The following is a 23,916-nucleotide window of genomic DNA, read 5'->3' as shown; positions in this document are numbered from 1 at the left end:
ATTCATCCTAGAGGCATTAGGAAGCCCCTAGAGACTATAGAGTATTTTGATGACATCATCTTTGAGTGGGTTAATACCATTTCAGAACCATGGCTTTCCATTTTGAGAAATTTTAATGAGTGATTTCTGTTTTTAGTTGAAGGTCCTTCAACAATACCTCCTGTCACTACTGTGTCTCCAACTGGCCCAGTAACTACAGGTAAGGATAAATAAATGTTGCCTTGCCCCCATCCCACGAATTTGTTTTAAAAGTTGTGTCATAATTCATGCCTTCCTTTAAGAGGAAAAGTAGATTGTTTCTCATTTACATCTCAAACACAATCTCTTGACTCTCTCATTAGCCCTATTTGTTTCTTTTCTGTTCCATTCTACTTTCCTCCTGCTTTGCTGTCTCTTTTTCATATTCCAATAAATTGGCTATTTGAGCATCATTCTCTAAGAGGCTTTGCTTTCTTCTTCCTGATGCCTTCTTTCTTTCTGTGACCTTTCATCATATGGATATTCTTTGAATGGTGGTTGGGAAAAAATGACACATTTAATTTAGATGCCAGAAAATACTATAATTGGAGAAGGAAATGACAGAACACTCCAATATCTTTGCCAAGAAAATCTCAAATGGGGTGACAAAGAGTTGGACACATCTAAAACGATGACAAAAATGTAAATGCTAGAATATTATAGTTTAGTAGAAAGAGAACCATTCTGGGAGTGAAGAATCCAATATTTTAGCCCAGGTCTGAATCATCAACTGGCTGTATGATATTGGACATTTCATTTAACCTATGTGCCTCTGATTCTGCACCAGTAAAATAAAAATAATAATAGCTAACATTTGTATAGCACTTACTATGTGCTAGGCACTGTGTTAAGTGCTTTATAATTATTAGGTTATTGAATCCTCATAACAATACTGGAAGAAAGGTATTATTATTCCCATTTTGCAGATAAAGAAGCAGAGGCAAAAAGTTGAATGACTTATCTAGAATCATATAACTGATGTCTGAGGCTAGATTTGAAATTAGTTCTTCATAATTAGTTCTTCTAGTGCTCTCTTCAGTGCACCACCACTGTAATCTATCTTATAGAGAAAATATAATGTCACAATAATCACTTTAAAAAATAAAAAGCATATGAATGAAAGGTATTTTCTAATCTCAAAAACCTTGAGAAAATTGCTAATTGCTACATGGGTAACACTATGCTAGGTACTATAAGAAATACAAAAGAAATACAAGACAGGTCCCTGCAAGAAAGCTGAAAGAGGACCCACATAGCAGGCAAAAAAAAGGAAGTCCCTTAAGTAGGAAGAAAAGCAGAGTTTCCCAGTATCATGGAAACTGAAAGAGGAAAGCGCATTGAGAAAGAATGTCAAGAAAGAACATATGGAAAACCCTATCACGTTGGAGGAAAGTCAAGGAAGATGAGGTCTAAGACTTTGGAATTTGACTAAAAAGAAATCACTGGTGACCTTGTGATTGTAAAGAGAATAAGCAATGAGGAAATGAAGGCAGAGGATTCAGAATCCTACTTTGACAGTGTAACTTAAAGGGAAAGAGAATAGGAAAATTGTTAGAAGGGATGGGGAAATATATGCATACTAGGAAACACAACGGGGGAACAGAGATAGATGGTAACAGGGCAATACTTCATTAAGATCTTTGTTTAGTTGGTTCAGTCACGTCTAACTCTTCATGACCTCATTTGAGGTTTTCTTGGCAAAGATACTGGAGTGGCTTGTCATTTTCTTCTCTAGCTCATTTTACATATGAGGAAACTGAGGCAAACAGAGTTAAGAGACTTGCCCACCATCACACAGGTAGTAAGTATTTGAGACCAAATTTAAACTCAGCAAGATGAGACTTCCTGACTCCAGACCTGGCACTCTATCCACTTTACCACTTAGCTTCCCCCAAACCCCAAATTTGACAATTATATAGGAACATAGTTCTATTACTTTTCCCCCTTCATGTTTTCTGGGGTAGAGGTGTGGTTCTTATATTCATCTCCTCTAAGACTTTGGCACCTCTTTGGAAATATCATTCATTAAGAGTTCTTTAACTCTCAATTGTGTCTGTTCTAGTTTTCCGAACAGGAATCAGAAACCTGGTTGTAGATGATGAATCTACTTCTAGCCTTCGGGTAAAATGGGACATTTCAGACAACAGAGTGGAGCAGTTCAGGGTGACCTACCTAACTGCTAAAGGGGACCATGCTGAAGAAGTGATAGGAACGGTCTGTATGATTTTAAGCTTACTAGAACCGCTGAAGAGTTTTCTAACTAACCCAGAGCTAACAAAGAAGACCCATCCCTAGAGATTAATAAGCTTGGTTAATAAAAACTTCACTGCTAGTTTCCTTGATGGTGGTAATCATTTTGTTTTCCCCAATTTCTAACTTTGTGCCAAGACTGTTTTCATCATATTTTGCTTAGTTAATAATGACTTGCATGCTAAAATAATACAATGGTAAATGTATAACAAAAAGCTATATTGATAATTATATTTTAAAACTTACTTATTTTTCTCTCCCACCAAAGTTTTTAGAAAAGTAGAAAGCATAGAAACTCACTTTGATAAATGCAATAGATGTGGTCTTGAAATGAAGTTATAAAATTTCATTTTATTCTCACATTTTCTCTGACATTTTATTCTTTATACTTGCATTCTCAGTACCTAGTATAGAAACTGGAACATAGTAGGTGACATAAATAAATGGTTGATGATTTAATCTATTATAATTCTAAGCCATCGTCTTTGTTTCAAATTAATTTACAACCCTCAGTCCTTCTAGAGATCAATTGACTTGTTCTTTTGCTTAACAATTTTTAACAAAAATCATAATGCCTTAGGAGAGGTGGTTTAAAAGGGACTCCATTGTAAAATAGTCATTTCATTGTATCAGTGAACCTCCTTTAATGTTTAATAAATTTGTAGTTAGTAGATTTAAGCCTTGGAGTCCAAAGCCTCTGATTTCATTGGTGTGGGGATATTTTCTTCACTGTTCCAGATTAGCCATTTGTCTAAAATTTAGAGTCTTAACCTGGGAACACTGAGTAGTTAGGTGACTTGCCCAGGACCACACAGCTAGTATTGGAGGTGGGCCTGGAGCCCAGATCTTCCTGATGCCAAAAGCAGTATACAAGGCCAGTGAGTGTTATGAGGATCCAATAACCTAATAATTATAAAGTACTTAACACAGTGCCTATCACATAGTAAGTGTTATACAAATGTTAGCTATTATTATTTTTATTTTACTAGTGCAGAATCACAGGCACATAGGTCAAATGATTTGTCCAATATCATACAGCTAGTTGATGATTCAGACCTGGGCTAAAACACTGGGTTCCTCACTCCCGTACCATACCACTTCTGACTCTCAGTCAGAAATAACAAGAAATACCAAAAAAATACCAAGACAGGATCATAGTTTTCCTTGTTTTTTATTAAAAAATTTTTTAGCATTTTACCAGCTATTATACCTTTAAACTTAGTGGAGTTCATCAGGATTCCCAATCATTTATGTGATCTTTGTTGCAATAAGGCATTTCTTCATGATAGTACTTGGATATTCTTCCTTTAGCCTTTCCAATCCACAACTTTTCAATTTTCTTCTTTTTCCTCCAACACAAAAATTCATAGAGAGTACATTTTTTTCTATTAAGAATTATGTGATTGTTTCCTGTCAATTGGCCACTCCCCCTTCTCCATTCTCTCTTATTTACAGAAACTTGAGTAGCAAATGGCTTTTGCTATTTCATCATCAAAATAATAAGAAAATGAATCCCATTCATTCGAGTAGTTTCTTTCAGAATGCCAATCTGACAGAATGTAGAGATTAGCAAAAAAAATTTAGTAAAGTCAGTCTGTCTTCCTGACAGTTCAGGATTTCTTAAATTCTCTCCCTAAAGCTCTTGGAAGAAAAGTCCATGGAAACTTCAAGCACGTGGAGTTGGCTGGTTAATACAAATTTATAAATTCAATATGACTCATAACTGATAATAGGAAAGGAAAAATGAATGATTATAAAAGGACAGATGTAGATATTTTATTTCTCTGATCATTAGTCTATATTCTAATTTTACATTTATAAAGAAATACTTTGGAAAGTTTTGTTACTTATCTCTCCCATTCTGTGAACTCCTTACTGAGGTTTTCAAACAATTCTCCTTTGAAGTTTGGAGAAAATATCCTTAGAGGGGAAAGGCAAATTCAGCTATTTATTTTCAAAATACCTTAGATGTAGGGGGAAAGATCCATTAACTAAGGGTGTGTATCACTTTAAACAAACAAACAAACCCTTTGCAAGGAAATCCAGATTTACTTACCTAACCAAATAAGAGTAATTGTTGGCTTCTGTGCAGAAGTTCTTGGCTTTTGAAAAGGTTTCTTTATATTGGATTCCTTTGATTTAAAGAAGCTTTCTTGTGAATTTCAAATGGGAGAATGATTTATTAACATTTTTACATATCACTTTCCCTGAATAAATATATAAATTCCAGAAATGAGGTATAAAATGTGAAGCATGCTTATTTAAATTATAACATGTCATATAATATATAGTTATTTTACATTATACTATATAATATATAATCATTATTTTATATGAATATTGCTTGATTTTTATCAATGAACATATTTTATTATAATTATTTCATTAATTACTTTATATTAACTATATAATTATGCTATAGAATAATATATTATAATATGAACATAATATAAAAACAAAACAACAAACCCAAGTTGGATACATGTTAGAGTCTTTGGGTGATAACTATGAAGTGCATTTAAATGCCATTTAGAGTAAACAGAAATTCTCTCTTGTAAAGTGGTATAGCAAGAATAGAATTGGGATCTCATTTAGGCAGGTAGGTAATGGAGTGGACTAAGATTTGGATCTGGATTTGGGAAAGACTTGAGTTCAAATTTGACTTCAGACATTTACTAGCTATGTGGCTTTGCACAAGTCACATAACCTTTGTTTATTTTGGTTTCCTCAAAAGTAGGTTTCACCTACCTTCCAGGGTTGTTGTGAGGATAAGGTGTAAAGTACTCAGCACAGTGATTCACGTAGTAGGCTTTCTATAAATGCTTATTCTCTTTTCCTCTTTATTTAGGACAGAGCATTATTAATAATACAAAAGAGGGAAAGTTCAGAGCAATTTGATGATAGTTTGACTTTTGATCTTCTCTTTAGCAAAACAAAAAAACAGGATCTTAGATCTGTCTCTCTCCAGAAAGCTGTTATCTAACTGCTAAGCAGTAGACCTGGACTTGGAACTAACCCCATGTGCCTCCAGGTTCCACATAGATCTGTGATTTTGTCATTGTAGACACTATCTCTGAAGACCAATTAATCAATCAACCAGCATTTATTTAATACCTACAAGATGCCAGAAGTAATGTGCTAGATGCTATCCTATTCACTAACATGTCCATGCCAGATCTAGTCCACTCTTGTCCTAGTTCTCCCAGAAGTTTGTAAATGTAAATAAGAAACTGACATTACTAGAATGTCAAGATTTTGGAGTGACTTGTCCATGGCAGTTAGTCTCTTACAGTCTACACTCTGATCCATGCAAAAGAAGGGTAATTATACTTACACAATGCCACACAGGAGAGAAATTAGAACATGAACTACTTAGAAACACACATACATAAATATTTGGATGTCTCTACACCTTACTGACAACTACTAAAAGTTTCTAATATAAATTCTTTGAGATCTCAAAAAAAGCAGTCATTATTATTATTATTATTATTATTATTATTATTTCTTATGTGTAGGGCTGGGTAAGACTCTGAGTGGAGCCCTCAAAAGAGGAGTTTTCTTGGTCTCCAGTTGAGGAGAACTATTGAATAACTCATTGGAATACAAGGAAAGAGATAATGAAGGGCCAGATTTCATCTTTGTAGCCATTAGCATTCAAGGGTGCCTGAGAGTTGAAACAACTAGTTCAGTCTTGACCAGAGTCAGTTATTTTTACAGCATTGCATAACTCAACTCTGGATATTTGGATGAGAGCCACCCATAGATTTTTTTTTTTCCTGTTGGCAGGGAATTGTAACCTTGTATTTGTTTAGAATGAAAGTTTCATGAGTTCCAAATTTCTCTACAAATTGAGTATCAAAATTCATAATGATACCTGGGTGAAGAATTCATAGGATCATAAATTTAGAACTGGAAGAGACCTTAAAAGTTGTTATTTTATAGATAAGGAAACTTAGGCACAATAAAATGCCCACAGTTATCAAGGTAGTTTGTGGCATGATTTGAACTCATCTTCCTGACTCCAAGTCCAGTGTTCTAGCTGTACCAATCAATAAAAAGGTTTTCAAAATTAGAAGATTTAGAAATCATTGATTTGGGATAGAATTTCTTCATCCTGGAGTTCTCTTTCAGAAAATATCATGTAATACATTGGGCTTGATTTACATCCCATTTGAAAATGGAAATCCTCTTATGGAATCTGTCCAGAAACAATAGATAACCTTATCTAGACAAACACTAAGGAAGAAACACTTAGGAGACATACGTGGAGATTTAAATGCTACTCTTGGGTATGTGATTGAGGTAAAGTAATTTGGGAGTTCTAAGACCTAACAAAGGCACCCTCAACACATTGCAAGTGACAGCTAAATGAGGCAGAAAATGCCCTGACCATCTTTCAGGAGTCCAGGTGCTAAGGCTAAGAACTTCCAGGTGCTGATTTTGATAAGTTCCAGGGGTGCAATATTTCTCAGTTTGAGAGATATAAAATAACGTTTGGTGCAATGACTTTATTTCAAGTACATCAGCATGCGTGGTTTGTTTGATAATTAGCTGGAAAGAACTCCCTTATTAGAAGCTAAATATACAGACAGGCAGAGAGAGACAGAGAGAGAGAGAGAGACAGAGACAGAGAGAGACAGAGACAGAGACAGAAAGAGACAGAGAGACAGAAAGGGAGACAGAGACAGACAGAGAGCCAGAGAAAGAGACAGAGGAAGGAAGGGAGGGAGAGGGAAAGAGACAGAGAGAGAGAAAAGGAAGAAGGGATGGAGGGAAAGGAAGAGAGGAAGCAAGAAATCAGAGGCAGAGAAACAGAGACAGAAACAAAGAGAGAAAATTGAGGGGAAATGTCTTGAAGGAAACTACATTGAAGCAGTAATACAAGTTGGTACAAACCAAAAACCTTTTCATTTTCTGTGCTTAGGCTGAATTAGTTTCAGAATGAAGCATCTAAGTATCCTTTGACTAAGTTTTCTCTAGTACTCAAACTTCCAATGGTCATGGGTATTTTCTCTGTGGCTTCTTAGAGAGGGACATAAAATTGATTCTCCAAAGTAATATAAAGACATCCATTAGACTTCCTTTTGTTAAATTTTTTTAAAAATAAAATGTTGTTTTGAAGGCTTAACCAAATCCAAGCTATAGTCACTTCAAGGTTCAACTAAAGGCTTTCTAGACTTCAGTTCATGATTTATTGGTTTCCTCTCATCCAAAGGCAAAGCAACTGAGCCAAACCCCATGGTTAAAGCCTGCTGGCTTTTTACCCTGGCCCTTCCTTGGAGGAGCAACTGCAGCTGTCCCAGGCCTTTGAATCCCTTAACCCTTTCCAGACAAGTCTAGCAGCCCAGCATCTTTCCTAGAAATGATTTATTTCCTTGCCTGATCAGGTGGTATTCAGGAGGGCTACCATAGGAAGCCTGGAAGAGATCATTACTGAGAGAAGTACTGGTACTAAGAGAAGATTTGGTAAATCAAAGCTTATAGAAACTGCCACCTGTACTTCCCTTCCAGGAATACCTAACACCTCAATCAACTTTATTTTTGGAGTTCCTTAAAGAGACAGAGATGTTGTATTTGCATTTAGGAACCATCCCTCTCAGACACTAAAGCTTCAGCTTTTGATGCTGCCTGTACATTTTTTTTTTTTGGTAGTTGCTGTCTCAGAGGATTTACATGGGATGTGTAGTGCTGGAGTGCCAATTTTTGATTGAAACAAGCAAATCCTAGGATTGGGCTATTGTTGAGGGGATAGTAAAATGAAGGAAGACTGAATTTTCAAGGGACTACTTATACTGAGTCAGAAGACAGCAGGCTGATATAGACTGAACTCCTCAAGAGCCACAAACACCTGCTTTTCATATTGAACATTAGTCATTTGGATCAGTTTGGATTGAGAGAGAATAATGTTATTCAGTGCAATTCATCAGTTACAGATTTAAACCTTCTGTATTAATGGCTAGAATCAAAAGATGCCCATGATTTCATAGTGTCCCCCTTTTCTTTTCTCAAGACAGAAAATTGATTTCACAGTGTCCCCCTTTTCTTTTCTCTCTACCTCTCCTCTCCCTCAGTTCTGATTATGCCAAGGAGTCAAGGGGATCTGCTCATATTGAACCATTAGGAAGAAAAGTCCAGGAGATTTATAAATTCTGGACTTTGATTTTCAATCTAGGTTATGGTGCCAGGAAAACAGAACCAACTTCTTCTCAAGCCTCTGCTGTCAGATACTGAATACAAAGTCACTGTGACTCCCATCTATTCTGATGGTGAAGGGGTCAGTGTGTCAGCTCCTGGAAAAACCTGTGAGTATTAACCCTTTGTCCCTGAATAACAGTCTGGCTGAAAATCTATTATTTTCCTAAATGAAATTTTAAAAATTATTTATCAAGAATAATTACGTATGCTCCTGAGGATCTGCTAGACAACTTTTGATGTCTATGCTAAGATGTTAGCATTTAGCAGATGGTAGAATGGATCTGAGGTCTACACTCAGCACCCTACATTCAGACTGGCAATGGGTAGATTTCTTTGGTGCAACCATTTTGGAAAGTTGATTGGAATTCCTTAAGGAAAATAGCTAAGTTGTTTCCATTCTTGACCCAGAGATCCTACTCCTGGGCACATACATCAAGGAAGTAGCTCTCTTTTGTGTTAGCAGATAATTGGAAACAAAATGAGTGCCCCTCTCTTGGGGAATGGCTGAACAAAGAGTGGCATATGAGTGTAAAAATATTACTATAAGATGTGGTGAATATGTGGAAGCAAGGGAAACTTAGGGAGACTCATTGGAACTGATGCAGAATGAAGTAAGAGGTCCATGACTATGGTAATATAAACTAAAAGATTCCCAAATGAAGGCAAATATGATTTAATGGCAATGACCAATCTAGTCCATTGAGAAGATTTGGGGAAATGGATCTTCCTTCTTTCATTGAGGAGATGGAGGATTTAGCATAAAATGTTGCAAGTACTTCCAGGACATTATTGCTATGTTCCCTGGTTTTGTTTAGCTGTCTTTTTTCAGCTGATTATTTTATTTTATTTTATTTTTTAAACCCTTACCTTCTGTCTTGGAATCAAAACTGAGTTTTGGTTCCAAGGCATAAGAGTGGTAAGGGCTAGGGAATGTGAGTTAAGTGATTTGCCCAGGGTCACACAGCTAGGAAATGTCTAAGGCCAGATGTGAACTGAGGACCTCCTGTCTCTGGGCCTGGCTATCAATCCACTGATCCACCTAGATGCCCTTTTTCAGCTGTTTTATAAGGGTAGGCATATTGGGGATAGCAGAGGGTGAAGCAAAGGGAGAGGAGAGGCTATATCTGGAAATAACTATGATTTTAAAACAACATAGAAAAAAGAAGAAAGAAGGATGGGAGGGAGGGGAATGGAGGAAAGAAAAGAGAGAAGATAGGAGGGAAGAAATGGAAGGGAGAAGAAGAGAGAATAGAAAGAGGAGGGAGGAAAAGAGAGTAGAAGGGAGGGAGGGAAGGACAGAGAGACAGAGAGAGGGAGAAAATTCAGCTGCCCACATTCAACTTGACTTACAAAATTTGCAGAGGCTCTTATATTTAATAGTACTATCATTTTTCTTTCCTCCTTGTCCCCAAGTCTTCCAGTGCTGACCAATGGCTAAGAGGCTGTAAATTTGATTACAGAAAATACAATGCTCTACAAAAGAGCATATTGCATTTATTTTATGCCTATTGCTTGATTTATTTTAAATTCAAGACAGATGGATCGGTTTCCAATTTCAGGGAATTTAGTTGTGCTGAGTCTTGCTTAGACCTTTTCCATTTCCATAGTTACATGACCTGCCTTAACATTTTGACAACACCAAGATAATATTATGACTCAGGACTAAGGAGAACAACACAGAATCACAGAATTATATAACATTGTAGTAGTCATCCACTTCTGAACAAGATTTTCATCAATCATATACCCAACAAATGGTCCTCCAGATTTCTCCTGCAAACCTTTAGTGAGGGGGTAATACTGTCTCTTCCAAAATAACCCATTTTACTTTTGGATCGTTGGATTGTTTGGAAATTTTTCTATCAATCAAGCTTAAATCTGCCTCTATAATATCTGCCCATCATTACTAGCTCTACCCTCTCAGACCAAGCATAAAATATCTATTCCTCATTATCCATGACTGCTCTTTAAGTACTTGAAGATAGTGAACATGTTCTTTTTGCAAAACATCCCCATTTCCTTAATTAAGTATTACTGGGTCAGGGGAAAGAACATATTTCCAGAGAGCATTCTAACCCTAACTTTCCCTGTATGTCCTGCTTCTTATCTCAGATTCCTTATCTTATGTTCAATTTATTTAATTTTAAAATATTATCTTCCATTTAGAGTCAATATTGTGTTTTGGTTCCCAGGCAGAAGAGTAGTAATGGCTAGACAGTAGGGATTAAGTAACTTGCCCAGGGTCACACAGTTAGGAAGCATTTGAGGCCAGATTTGAACCAGGACCTTTCATCCCTAGGTCTGGCTCATAATCCACTGAGAACCTAGCTGCCCCTTTTGTGTATTTTTAAAAGCCCAACAGACCCCATTTTAACACCAAACATAGCTATTAATATTTCTGTTGTATCAGAGTTTATGGTTCTTTTATTTTCTCATACTTCATTAGAACACTTTCTCCATATCTCTCTTTTGTCCTTATTCTACTCTACCTTGTACTATAATACAGACTTAGTAGGCTATGACATCCTTGAGAGCAAAGGACTGTGGATAATAGTTGTTTTTTTCATTATACTCTCAGAACCCAACCTGATGCTTTTCATATAGTAGATGCTCAATATCTGTTTAATGAATTGAATTGTGTCCAATCCCATCACTAAACAGAGGAATAACAGACTGTCCACTACAACTTTATAGAATAAAAGATGCCTGAGCAACTAGTGCTGGCTATTTGTTTTAAACAGTATTCATGACAATCAAATTTCAGCATAAAAATATTAGTAGTTACTTGGTGTTTGTTGCAATGGGCTTTGACTCAGAACAGTTGAAATACAGGGGTTTATTAGAGGGGGGTCTGTCAGGGCAATTCCTGATGAATTTGATGAACATATAGTATGGGATATCTCTGTTCAGACTGTTTGGAAGCATCTCCCTATTGAGGGGTGGACATTAATATCTTATCAAAAGCACTCAAAAAATCTTAGTAATCCTTAGGGATGGAGGCTATTCTTTTTTTCCTTTCTTTTATTTAAAAACAGTTTTTTCCTTTGGAATATTTTTCAATGGTTACATGATTCATGATCCACCCCTCTTCCTTCCCCCCTCCCAGAGCTAACAAGCAATTCTACTGGGTTATATATGCATCATTTTCCAAAGCCTATTTGATGGAGGTTATTTTTAAGATGAATTGATTGTTTAGGAGCTGTTTCTTGGTACCTCCTGAAGGGTGGATGGGTTTCACAGATGAGGGCTTCCCTCAAAATAAGGTCCTGGATTCTTAGAAGGATGTTACTATGGGGGGGGGGGGGTGTCACTCCTTTACTGGCCTATGAAAAAGAGATTCTTTTTTTTTTCACTTTTCCCCTTTCCCACTTTTTGAAATAGCTTAGCTTTCTCTTTTTAACAGCAACACAAAGAGAATAGATGAGTACAATACTTTATCAATATTTTTTCATTTTTCTCCATTTTAGTGTCACTTTCTGGTCCCCGAAATTTACGTGTCTCAGATGAATGGTATAACAGATTGAGAATTACTTGGGATCCTCCATCTTCGCCACCAAAAGGCTACAGGATTGTCTACAAACCCATTAGTAGTAAGTATATTTTTAAAGATCAATCGGCTTTGCCCCAATTTTTTCAAATAGCTACTTGATCTTGTCTTTGTATTTGAAAGTAATATTGCATCTTTGGGTAAGTTTCAAGCAAGTTTCTTTTTCTGCCAGTTCCTTTATTATTAAAGTTCATTTTTCTTGTTTTCTTCAGTTCCTGGTCAAGCATTAGAGACTTTTGTGGGGAATGATATTAACACCATTCTGATTCGAAACCTCATCAGTGGAGCAGAATATAATGTGAAAGTGTTTGCTTCTTATCCTTCTGGTTTCAGCGAAGCTCTGACAAGTGATGTGAAGACTTGTAAGTCTCAAATCCTGCTGGTTTCAGTCTCCAAACATGATTTTGCAAATTGGTTTCTACTATAATCCTACTTTTTCATTCTTTGGTTAATTCTTCTTTCCCAAATGGCTTTTTCTTTCCCTTGACCTAGGTCTTTTGTAGGAAATAATATTAACATCCAAAACTTCATCAGTGGAACAGAGTACAGATTATCTAGTGTTTGCTGAAAGAAAATATACTTTAGAAGGCAGAGAAGTAGTTCACATTTGGCACTGGTATAGCAGATTGTAATTAGGTAGAACTCAGATGGATGTGATAAGAGCTTACAGAAATTTTCTTTTGCTTTAATTTTTCAAACAAGGTAAAACTTTCCATATTCTTTGGCAGAGTCTGCTGATGGGCAGAGATAATCCCTAGACACAATTGTGCCATGGAGAGATTTCTTCTGGTTCCAAGCTTTCCATCAAAGGATCTTACTTTCCAGGAACTTTGATTCACTGAAGCCTCTTCTCTGATAGAGCTCTTAGGCTGCTTCCTAAATTTGGGACTTATCATTGCCAGGAACTTTCAAACAGCTTCTCCCTCCCTCTCTGAATACACAGGAGTCCATTAATATCTATTAAACTGATGAAGTAAATTTAAATATTCCTCATTGTCTCAAAATAATGTTTTATATGCCTTACCCTTAAAATAAATCAAACTCCTGATATGTCTCTTTAAAATACCCACACTAATTTTATCAGATAGCTTTTTTATGATTTAGCTTAATTTAAAATAATTTGCTTATTAAAATGTTTTTTATTTTACTTTGATGAGACTTTTTGACTCAAGATTTTAAGTAGATCATTGCCCCCCAATATAGAGGCAATTTCCCCAGTCACTAATTAGAAGTATAATATACATATAATAAGGAGTGATTTCTATCACCACTACTCTGAAATAGAAGTTCATTTTATGAGTTTTTAATTCTTTTGATTGTTTATTATGGGTTGGCATTGGAAGAGGGAGGAGAACATAATAAATGGAGATTAGAAGGGACCGGATACCTATTATGGGAAAGGTCCCATGTTGAATCCTGAGAATACAATGATAAAAAGACAACAGAGTCTTCGCCCTTAGGGATGTCATAATTTACTAAGTTCGCATCATGGAATAATGTAGAATGTGTTAGGAAAAAATAGAAAGATCCATAAAAAGTTTTCTAGCAAATATGAGAACTATGCTGCAGAAATTTATAATAGAATCTAAGAACTAGAAGATCAGATATCTAATCCAACCTGAAACATGAATCTCCTTTACAACACTCCTGGCAAGTGGTCATTCAGCTTCCATTTGAAGTCTTCCAGGAATGAGAAACTCCTTATCTTCTGAGGAAACCGATTCCATTTTTAGACAATTTGGAATGTTTGGAAATTTTTTCTTACATTGACACAAATTATTTGGATACTAGCTCTGGAAGGACCCTCAGAAGCTGTCTAGTCCAACCCACCTCATCTTACAGGTGAGGGAACTGAACCTCAGGAAAGTTAAGTTACTGAAGCTCATACAAGTACTAAGAGTCAAAGATGAGATTTGAACCTTGACCCCCTGACACTGTAGACAGTACTCATTTTACTGTCGCCAGTATCATTTGTCAACAATGTTTCTTAAATGGAGCATATTGGAACCAACACGCCAAACTTGTCCTAATACGGATCAAGCGAAGAAGTGTAATTATATTTTCCCTTGTTCTAAAAACTTTTTCAATTAAGACATTTTAAGATAACATGAATGTTTTAAATCTAATATGTCACATTATGGACTTTCAGTCCATGAAAAGTTCTAGATATTTTTGCATAAATAGCTTTTTAGCTGTATCTTCCCAATCTTGTGCTCATTTTTTTTTAAACCCAAGTATAGGATTTATTTTATCTACTTATATTAAATTTCATTTTGTTAAAATTTGGCTCATTGTTCCAGCTGTTGAGATCTATTTGGATCATGAGTCTATAATATATTAGCTACCCTTCCCAGTTGCATGTCATCTGCAAATCTGATAAGCAAGTCATCATTCTGCCTTTAGCCAAGTTTCTGACAAATATGTCCAACAAAATAGAGTCAAAGACAGATCTGTGGCATTTCAAGACCCCCCCCCCTTTTATTTGACTGAACTTCTGATTTCATCAGTTGTAGAGATCTCTAAATAAGGAAATCTTGCTAATAGCGGATATGGGTACTGCTTTGCAACATATAATCTTAGAGAATTGTCTGGGAGCTAGGGTAAGTGATTTTTTTTGTTGTTGTTGAGTCATACCAACTATTCATGACCCCATTTAGGGTTTTCTTGGCAGAGATACTAGAATTATTGTCCATTTCCTTCTCCAGATTATTTTACAGATGAGGAACTTGAGATAAAAAGGGTTAAGTGACTTGCCCAGGGTCACACAGCTAGTGTCTAGTGCCAGATTATTTAAGCTGAAATACATATTTTTGTACATGAGTCCTTTTCCTCTTACTAGCTATATCAAAAGATAATAATTGTAAAGTGCTTAACACAGTGCCTGGCACATTAAAAAAGGCTTGTTTTCTTTCCTTCATTCAGTTCAAAGTCTTCATTTTATAAATGAGATTGAGACTCAAAGGAGTTAAGTATCTAGAATGGATCTTAGAGATCATTTAATCTAGTCTTTCCATTTTACAGATAGGAAAATTATGGTACAGAGAGAATGACTTGACCAAGGTAATACAGGCAAACTTAGCAGAGATGGGGTTTGAAGGCAGGTTCCATAACTCTAAATCCAGAGTGTTTTACTGTATCACATTGATGCTAGTCAAAAATGGGCAAAAACCATTTGCTGCCCTCAAGAAGCTCACAATCTAAAGGAAGAAACAAAATGTAAACCACTATGTATAACTAAGAGTTATAAGATTAGTAGGGAATAGGAGAGCATTAGAATTAAGAGGGATTGGGAAAGGCTTCCTACAGAAGATAGAATTTTAGTTGAGGCTTGAAAGAAGTCAGAGAATCCAGGAGGCAGAAGTGAGGAGGGAGAGTATGGAAGAGAGGCAGAGAGAATGTCTTGAGATGAGAGATGGAGTGTCTTGTTCATGGAACAGCCATGAGGACAGGGTCCCTGGATTGAAGAGTACTTTTCAGAGATGAAGGTGTAAGAAGCCAGGAAAGGGGGGCAGCTGGGTAGCTCAGTGGATTGAGAACCAGGCCTAGAGACGGGAGGTCCTAGGTTCAAATCTGACCTCAGCCACTTCCTAGCTGTGTGACCCTGGGCAAGTCACTTGACCCCCATTGCCTAGCCCTTACCACTCTTCTGCCTTGGAGTCAATTATTGACTCCAAGATGGAAGGTAAGGGTTTAAAAAAAAAAAAAGAAGCCAGGAAAGGTAGGAGGGGCTAGGTTATAAAGGGCTTTGAATGCCAAACAGAGCATTTTATATTTGATCCTGAAGGCAATAGAGAGCCACTGGAGTTTATTGAGTAGGGGGTGACATGGTCAGCATTGTGCTTTAGGATCGTTACTTTAATGGGTGCAGGAAGGATGAATTAGAGTGGAAAGAGACCTGAAGCAAGCAGACCCATCAGTAAGCTATTGCAATAGTCCATGTGTAAGGTGATGAGGGTCTGAACTAGAGTGTGACAGTGCCAGAGGAGATGGGGATATGCTTCAAAGATGCTGTGAGAATGAAATTGCCAGGCATTGGCGCCATGGGAGGGGGGATGAAAGATGATGAAGAGTTGAGGCTGATAGCTAGGTGATGAGCCTGGGGGATGGGAGGATAGTAATGAGCTTGACAATAAGAAATTGGAGTGAGAGGGTTTAGAGGGAAAGATAATGAGTTCAATTTTGGACATTGTTGAGTTTAAAATATCTATTGGGCATATATTTTGAGACATCCACAAGGCAGTTGGCAATTCAAGACTGGAGATCTACAGAGAGGTTAAGGCAAGATAGGTAGATCTAGAAATCATCAGCAGAGAGATGATAATTAAATCCAGGGGAGGTGATGAGATCTCCAAGGGGAGTAGTATAGAGGGAGGCAAAAAAAGGACCAAGGACAGAAATCTGAAGAACACCTATGATTATCTGGATGACAGTCCAGCAAAGAAGACAGAGAAGTAAATGAAGATAGATAGGAGGAGAATTAGGTGAGTGTGGTGACCTAAAGAGAAGGGAGTATCAAGGAAGAAGAGGTAGCCAAGAGTGTCAAAGGCTACAGAGAAATCAAGGTGATTGAGAAAGGGCTGTTGGTCACTAAAAGATCATTAGTAATTCTGGAGAGAGCAATTTCAATGGAATGAGGTTATCTTTCATACCTTGGTTGATATTTGTATTTTATTTGTTCATTAGTCTCTTGTAATGTGTTTCTGTACCTTAAAGAATGGAAAGCAGGAGCTCTCTAGGTATTATTTTATTTTGAATTTAATTCCAGAGTTGTGTTGGGAACTCTAACCCTAAAAAAATTCCATTCTGCATACAAATAGGACAGTATAAAAGACATTTTGCACAGAATCAAGATATTAACATTTCTATTTCATTCCAGTGTTCCTGGGAGTGACAGATCTTGAAGCAGAAAGAATTCAGCCACACAGTTTGTGTGTCAAGTGGAAACTTCACAGTCATGCTTCTGCCTACAGGGTCTCCATAGAGGAGCTCAGAGGTAAGATGAGGAGTTGACAAGTGCTTTCCAGCCATCTGTTCTGTGCTCATCACTATACTTGATACTGTGGAGGTGGGGATAGGATCAAACGACACACGGGACTTAGTCTTAGTTCCTATAATAATAACAGAGATTAATATAGTGCTGGGAAATAAATGCTATTGTTACATGTATTTAATAGATGAATAAACTGAAACTCAGAGGGGTTGCCCATGGTCACACAGTTAATAAGTATCTGAAACAGGATTTGAGCCCTGGTCTTTTGAACACCTAGTCTAGCACTCCATCCATGATGCCATGTGGCTTCCCAGAGATCTCCTATGCTGGGGAGCCCAGAATTACATAAACCAGTCATTATACCTTGGTTTGCACCTTGCCTGGGTGTCTGCTTTTTGAGTCTTATATTTCTCTTGGCATCATTTTTCTTGGTGACTTTGGTGAAGGATATTCCTTTCCTCTTTAGTAGTTCAAGTAATTACAGGCATGATATGCGATATGTGAGCTCATTCCTCAGGGGGGTTGCAGCTCTCAAGTAAACATAATTCTTTGTTCCATCATTCTTAGTGGGACCAAAAACTCATTGTGTAGGAAAAGGAGTTTATTCTTCTTCATATGAATAGACAAAATAGCAATGACCTCTTCATTTAGTATTTTGTAATTATAACATGCATCTGTAATGTAAAGTAGGCATTACAAGTAGTATTAGCCCCAATCTGCAGATGAGGCAGTTGAGGTTCAGATGAAGTAACCTGTTCAAGGTCACAGAAATAGTAAGTAGCTGAATTGAGATTTGAAGCCAGGGTTCCGATTCCATGATTAATGTTCTTTTTACTGCACCGTATTTGTATGGTCTGCAGAGATTTCACTGAGGTTCCAACAATGAGAGGAAAACTGTGTTTAAAAGACCTACTGTCAAATTAGTGGATGGGCAGAGTGTAATGGACATTCATAGAAAATTATAAATGGGCTCCTTTGGCAAATGACAGAGCATTTAAGGTAGATAGTTCAATAGAAACTCTTTTCCATAGAGCTGGGGAGTGGGGAGGTCTCATGGATTTCCTGTTGCATGAAAATTCTTAGGGGAAATAAAAACACTCTTAAAACCCAGAAAATTGCAAGATGAATCTTGGGCAAATGGTTAAATACATTTTAAATTCCCTCTGTATATGAATTGTAAACTCCACAACTTTGCTAGACTTTTCCAGGGTGAGAGTTTGAGAATTTCCAGGGCAAGGAGCAATTCACATTTAGCTATCTTCATGAATCACTAGATAAACTATAAGACTTTTGAGAATAGGAACTATTTTCTTTTTTGTTTGTTTGTTTTTAACCCCCAGTACCAAACACAGTAGCAGGAACATAAGTATCCACATAATAAGTGGCTGTTAATTGTTTGAATGGATAAAACTTTATAACAACACCAAGATGAAGCTTTCATGTATATTTACACATTAATATACATTCTCTTCAACATTTAAAAGAAAAAAATGAAGGGAAACTGATTTATGTGGACAGTCATCGCCTTTAAAAACAATTAGTTCTACAGAATAGTTTAAAAAGATGAATGAAAATAACTTTACAATCAGTCAAATCAACAAGTACAAAAGTTGGCTTATTTGTGGATTAGTGATTGGGCTTTTTTTTTTGGTTGTACTACGTAACCAATGAACCAGATAACATTAATCTGGAATCCTGAAAGAAATAAGCTGTTTGTAAAGCCAAGATCTTTGTTGGCAGGAACTTGAGCCTGTACTTCCTTCTTATCTGGGAGTTAACCTAACTTGTACTTCCTCTGCATAAAGGAGAAGAGGCCAGAAATGTCTTCAGCGGATCCAAGGCAGTCTTGATTGAGCAAGAATGAACAAAAAGTGCTGTTCATTTTCTCATTAACATTTAATTCATTCAAAGATTTTGTGATTCATTTAGGCCACAACTCATTCAGTCTGCAGCCTGTTTCTTCATTATTGTGGCTAATCAACTCCCTGACAATCTTATCAGGAGCTTCAAGAAAAAGGGAAAATGTTTATCTGAACCTTTTGTGACAGGCCTGGAGGTCATGCAGGGTGACTGGTTTTCTGATCGGAGGTTTTCACTGTATTATTTACCACACCCTAGAAAGTCACTGATGTCAGTGCCCATTCTTCCTTGGGAAGCCATAACCATCTGTTCAGAAGCAATGATATCACTCATCACCAGGGAGAATATTTACAAATGGAAGACTGGAAGTGATGTGTGACCCCTAGAGCCATCCTAGACTGTGGTTGATCAATTTGGGCTATTTTGCTCAAGTCTCTTCTATATTTCCATTTCCAGACATGCCACCACACATGTACCAAAACCCCTCCTGCTCCTGCCCTTTCCAAGCTTCTCAGCTACCCAGGTCCCTTTAATGAGCTGTTAATTCTATTAGAATGTAAGATCCTGGGGGGCAAAGACTGTTTTTTTTTTTTTAATTCATATTCATGTCCTAGCCTTTTGCACAGTGCTGGCCCTTAGTAAACACTTATAAAAGCATTCTCTCTCTCTCTTTCTTGCTCTGTCTCTGTCTCTTTCCCTCTCTCTATCCCTCCCTCTCTACCTCTTTCTCTCTCTCTCCCTTTCTCTCTCCCTCTCTTTCTCACTCTGGCTCTCTGTCTCTTTCCTTCCCTCTTTCCCTATCCTTCCCTCCCTCCATCCCCTTTGTTTCCCTCTCCCTCCCTTTCTCTCCCTCCTCTCTGTCTCTCTCCCTCCTCCCCCTGTCTCTTTCTCTGTCTCTCTCTGTCTCCCCATCTCTTTCTCTCTTTACCTGTCTGTCTCTGTCTCTCTGCCTCTGTCTCTCTTGGTCTCTGACTCTCTCTCTCTCTCTCTCTCTCTCTCTCTCTCTCTCTCTCTCTCTCTTTCACTCTCTCTCTTTCACTCTCTCTCTCTCTCATTCTCTCTCTTTCACTCTCTCTCTCTTTCACTCTCTCTCTCTCTCTCTCTCTCTCTTTCACTCTCTCTCTCTCTCACTCTCTCTCTCTCTCATTCTCTCTCTTTTTTTCTTTCCCTTCCTCCTTCTCTTTGTCTCTCTGGTTTTATTGGGATCAGATTGCTTTTACAGAAAAATGGCCAAGCCTTCTGTTCCAGACCAGAAGACACTCCAGGGAGAAATCCAATTCAATTCTTCAATTCTCTCATGTGTTATTAAACAGTCATCCTGAAGTGTCTCATTTCTGAGTGCCTGTGCCAGGTACTACTGTTTGTTCAGTAAATATTTTTCTCAAGATCTTCATCATTATCTCACAGACCAGGCATGTATATTTTTTGAGACAAAATAACAATGTCAAAATAAGTCAATGGAGAGACCACTGGTAAACTCATTAGTACTGGGCACTTCTGGTATGTGTGCCTCTGTTTATCTTAAAGTATCACTACCCTACATTTTGAGAGGTTTAAACTCAGTAGTGCCTATAAAGAGAGGACCAATGTCAGAGTGGTTGGATAGTTAAACTTGGAGGCAGAAAGACTTCAGATCAGATAATAACTCTGACATCTATTGACTGTGTAACCCTGCACAAGTAACTCATCTTCTCAATGTTCGCCCACTTTTTCTCCACCCCTATTTCTCCCTCCCCACATTCTCTAAAATGAGAAATTGCAGAACATTTAGTAAACTTCATTGGTAGAAGGAAAATCTTCATTGTAAACTTCTCAGGCTAATGTTACCATAGGACTATACTTATAAGTACTTATAAAACTCTAGAAGACTTTTTAAAAGAGTATTAAAAGATGCTAAGCAAATTTGGAATATCTTTATAGTCAAGCAAAAGAGGTTAATAGAATTTGTTTTGGGAGGGACTAAGTGGAAGCTTGATTTAGATCAGCCAGCCACATACCAAGTTCAAGACAGGGGCTTTCTTTGACTTTGGTTCATTCTAAATCAGACCCCAGGGAAAAGTGGAGCTTGGGGGACTCAGAGACTCTTATAAGATGAGACTAATTATAGAGATGTTCTGGAAGTTCTAGCCTATTCTAGGTGTTATTCTTGAGATGACTAATCATTAGAAGCAGAGCATGAAATCCCCCTACAACTTAATTTGTACCCAACTGATCCAACCATGCCATCTTGGGCTCTTTTGCTTAACATGAGGATCTATAGAGTACACAGCCATCCTCATTGCCTTTCAGCATAAATGCAAGTTCTCTGATATTGTTCTATTTTTCTGGAGTCGAGAGTCCAAAAACTCATGTGAAGAGCATCTTCTTGCTGAGCCTAAACTTGCCAAATAATATTCATAATTGAAGTCAGAGCTACAAAGGAGGTGGGAGGCTAAATTTAAAACATAAAATGCCAGCAGCCCACCTTCTCAGATTCTCTATATTATCAGTCCCCACAGACTGCTTTGGAGGGTAACAACTGGAGCTGTTGTTACCAGTACTTTTTGGTGTATCATGTTGGTAGCATCATCAACATTTGTTAGAACAGTTTAGATCATTTATTTGGTCTCAGCTCATGAAGAATGGAAGTGTAAATGTATTACAAAGATGGCGTTTTTCCACCCTGGCCGATGAAAATTTCTAGCTGTCCCAAAGGCAAACCATAGTTCCATTTGATGCAATATTTCTGGCATATGACACTGGAGAAATCCACCACAATTTGACCAACTACAATGTTTTACTTTAAAGCAGCACCAGTAGGCATGGAGTCATACAAGCCAGAAACAACTCAGCCACTACACCCGTTCTTGTAAACCTTTATTATTTGTCTTGGGAATTAGCCAGGAATAATTTCTTGATAATTTTACTGTAGCAATCATGATTCTCCAATATTTGAAAATATACTTTGATTTGGCAAAAACAAAACAAACTCCTTTATCTTGCATTTCTAGGAACTCTAAGGAAACTAACCTAAATGAAGAAATGATACCACTGTGCACAATAGTGATTCAGTATGTATCCTCCTTAATCCCATGAAAAGAAGTCTATAGAAGGTACCCCATAACATTAAACAATGGAGGGAGCACTGAAGTTGGAGTTAGAAGACTTGAGTTCAAATACTGTCTGTGTGACCTTAGAGAAATTTACAACAGATCCTCATTTTCCTCATCTGTAAAATGAGAGAGTTAGATTATAAAGCCTTTAAGGCAGTGATGTGCTTACAAGTATTTTAATTAGTGGTTTTCTGAAAGAAAAAAGCATACCCAATACATTTTTAAGTTTTATCTACATCATTAACATTTTTCAGCACTCTTTTAAGGCTTTACAATCAAATCAATAAATCAAGTCCTGATTTTGTTGCCAATTTTTGAAGTAAAAAATATAACTGAAAATTTAAAAATTTAACAATAAGCTCTCACAGTAGAAGCTGACTCTAGCATACTTCTGCTCTAAGGTCTCTTATGGATCTAAATATGTGCCCTTTGGATAAATATTCTCAGTATTATGAATACTAATATAGTAATATCATTTATATAGCACTTACAATGTGTCAGGCACTATGTTAAATGCTTTACAACTAACTGTATTGGTAATTATTGATAATTCTGATATTTCAAGAGGTTCTGAGGGATATCAAGGGATAGACAAAGATGTCAGAGGATGAGCAAACAGGAGGCCTTGAAAAAATTGGGACAGTAGTACTTCCTCAAGCCTTATTTCTTTTGATGTGTAGTAAGGGATTTCTAGCAGGGCATAACAGGGCAAGTGACGGCATGAGACCCTGGATACCAACATTCCACTTAGAACTCCTAGGACTGGGACTGGACATAGAGACAGTTGCTGGAGAGGGAGTTGGTGGACTCTGCAGGAGAGAGAAGCTGTTTTCTGTAGCAGTCAGGAAATTGGACCATCTTGGAGGTGTGGTTGAGTGAGTCCACACTGGTGGACAGTTTGTGTGTGTTAATCCTCCTCCCCTCCTGAATCCTATGAGGACTCTTCATCCTGAGATTGCTGTCTGTATCAAAGAAGGACTCTTGGTTATGAGATTTCTTTGGGTCCTGTTGTTTTTACCCCTACAAATCCCTCACTAACTTTAATTACTCCTTTAACTAGGTTAGGTTAATATTTTAGGAAGTATAGGGTTTTAATATCTGTGGTGCGGTTAGAAGTGAGGTATTCCCTGATTCCCTTCCATTTTCCCCTTTTAGTTAAATAAAACTTTTATTTTATTTATATAGTTAGCGTGATCCCTTCTTTTAACCTCCCCATAACAGTTAAAGACTTTCAAGTTCTAGGGGTGAAAAAGACTGTAAGAACCATTCATTCATTTTCTTTTTTTTTTTTAATGGATAATAGGATCCTAGTTATAAAGCTGTTTATTGATGTTTTTATGGCATTGCTGAAACTTCCCAACCTCACTCTCATCAGATCCTTTTTTGTGAGGAACATAAATCAGCACAACACATGAAGACCTCTATCTTTCAGATCCTCAAACCACTCCAGTATCTTTGCTAAGAAAATCTCAAATGGGGTCACAAAAAATTGTATCGAACTGAAACAACTGAACAACAATAACACCATTCCATCAGAGGTGTACTAGTGGGGGGTCAGGAACTAAAGTTTGAAAGGTCTAATAGAGAGAGGGGGGGGGACAGATGAAAGGAAACACTACATCCTCTCCTAGATAGAGCTATACAAGGGAAGGTGAGTGATTTGATCAAGGTCCAGAGCTGAAAGGTTAGGAGGAAATCCCCTTTAGTCTCTGGTTTCTGGTTTCTTCCCTTGATAGATATTATCTTGGTCCCCTTAGATAAATAAGATATCCAGTTTCTTCTGGATTAATAAGAATTATTTATTCTTTTTAGTATTTAGGAATGGTAGATTTAGGGTAGAGGGAAAATTAGGAAATCCCTAATTTCTATTTTAACCTAAATTCCCCTCAGGGGTTGAGAGCTCAGATTTGGGGTCTTGAGTCCCTGGTGAGATTGTGGAGTCAGGCTATTGTATTTTCATG

The 23,916-nt window shown here is 37.2% G+C and overlaps 1 protein-coding gene across 2 annotated transcripts in view; it reads left to right on the top strand.

Moving 5' to 3' along the window:
• Positions 1-23,916, top strand: part of COL14A1 (collagen type XIV alpha 1 chain) — a 297,645-nt gene that overhangs the window by 147,110 nt on the left and 126,619 nt on the right. For both annotated transcript variants that reach the window (XM_056823153.1, XM_056823151.1), the window contains exons 18-23: positions 137-199; positions 2,081-2,232; positions 8,444-8,573; positions 11,934-12,056; positions 12,226-12,375; positions 16,890-17,006. In XM_056823153.1, the coding sequence (XP_056679131.1) occupies positions 137-199; positions 2,081-2,232; positions 8,444-8,573; positions 11,934-12,056; positions 12,226-12,375; positions 16,890-17,006 (735 nt within the window). The remainder of the gene's footprint in view (positions 1-136; positions 200-2,080; positions 2,233-8,443; positions 8,574-11,933; positions 12,057-12,225; positions 12,376-16,889; positions 17,007-23,916) is intronic.

Source organism: Monodelphis domestica, chromosome 3, assembly GCF_027887165.1.
Source record: "Monodelphis domestica isolate mMonDom1 chromosome 3, mMonDom1.pri, whole genome shotgun sequence".
NCBI classification, from domain to species: domain Eukaryota; kingdom Metazoa; phylum Chordata; class Mammalia; order Didelphimorphia; family Didelphidae; genus Monodelphis; species Monodelphis domestica.
The sequence above is the reverse complement of the archived record's forward strand: the minus strand, read 5'-3'. Positions and strand labels throughout refer to the sequence as shown.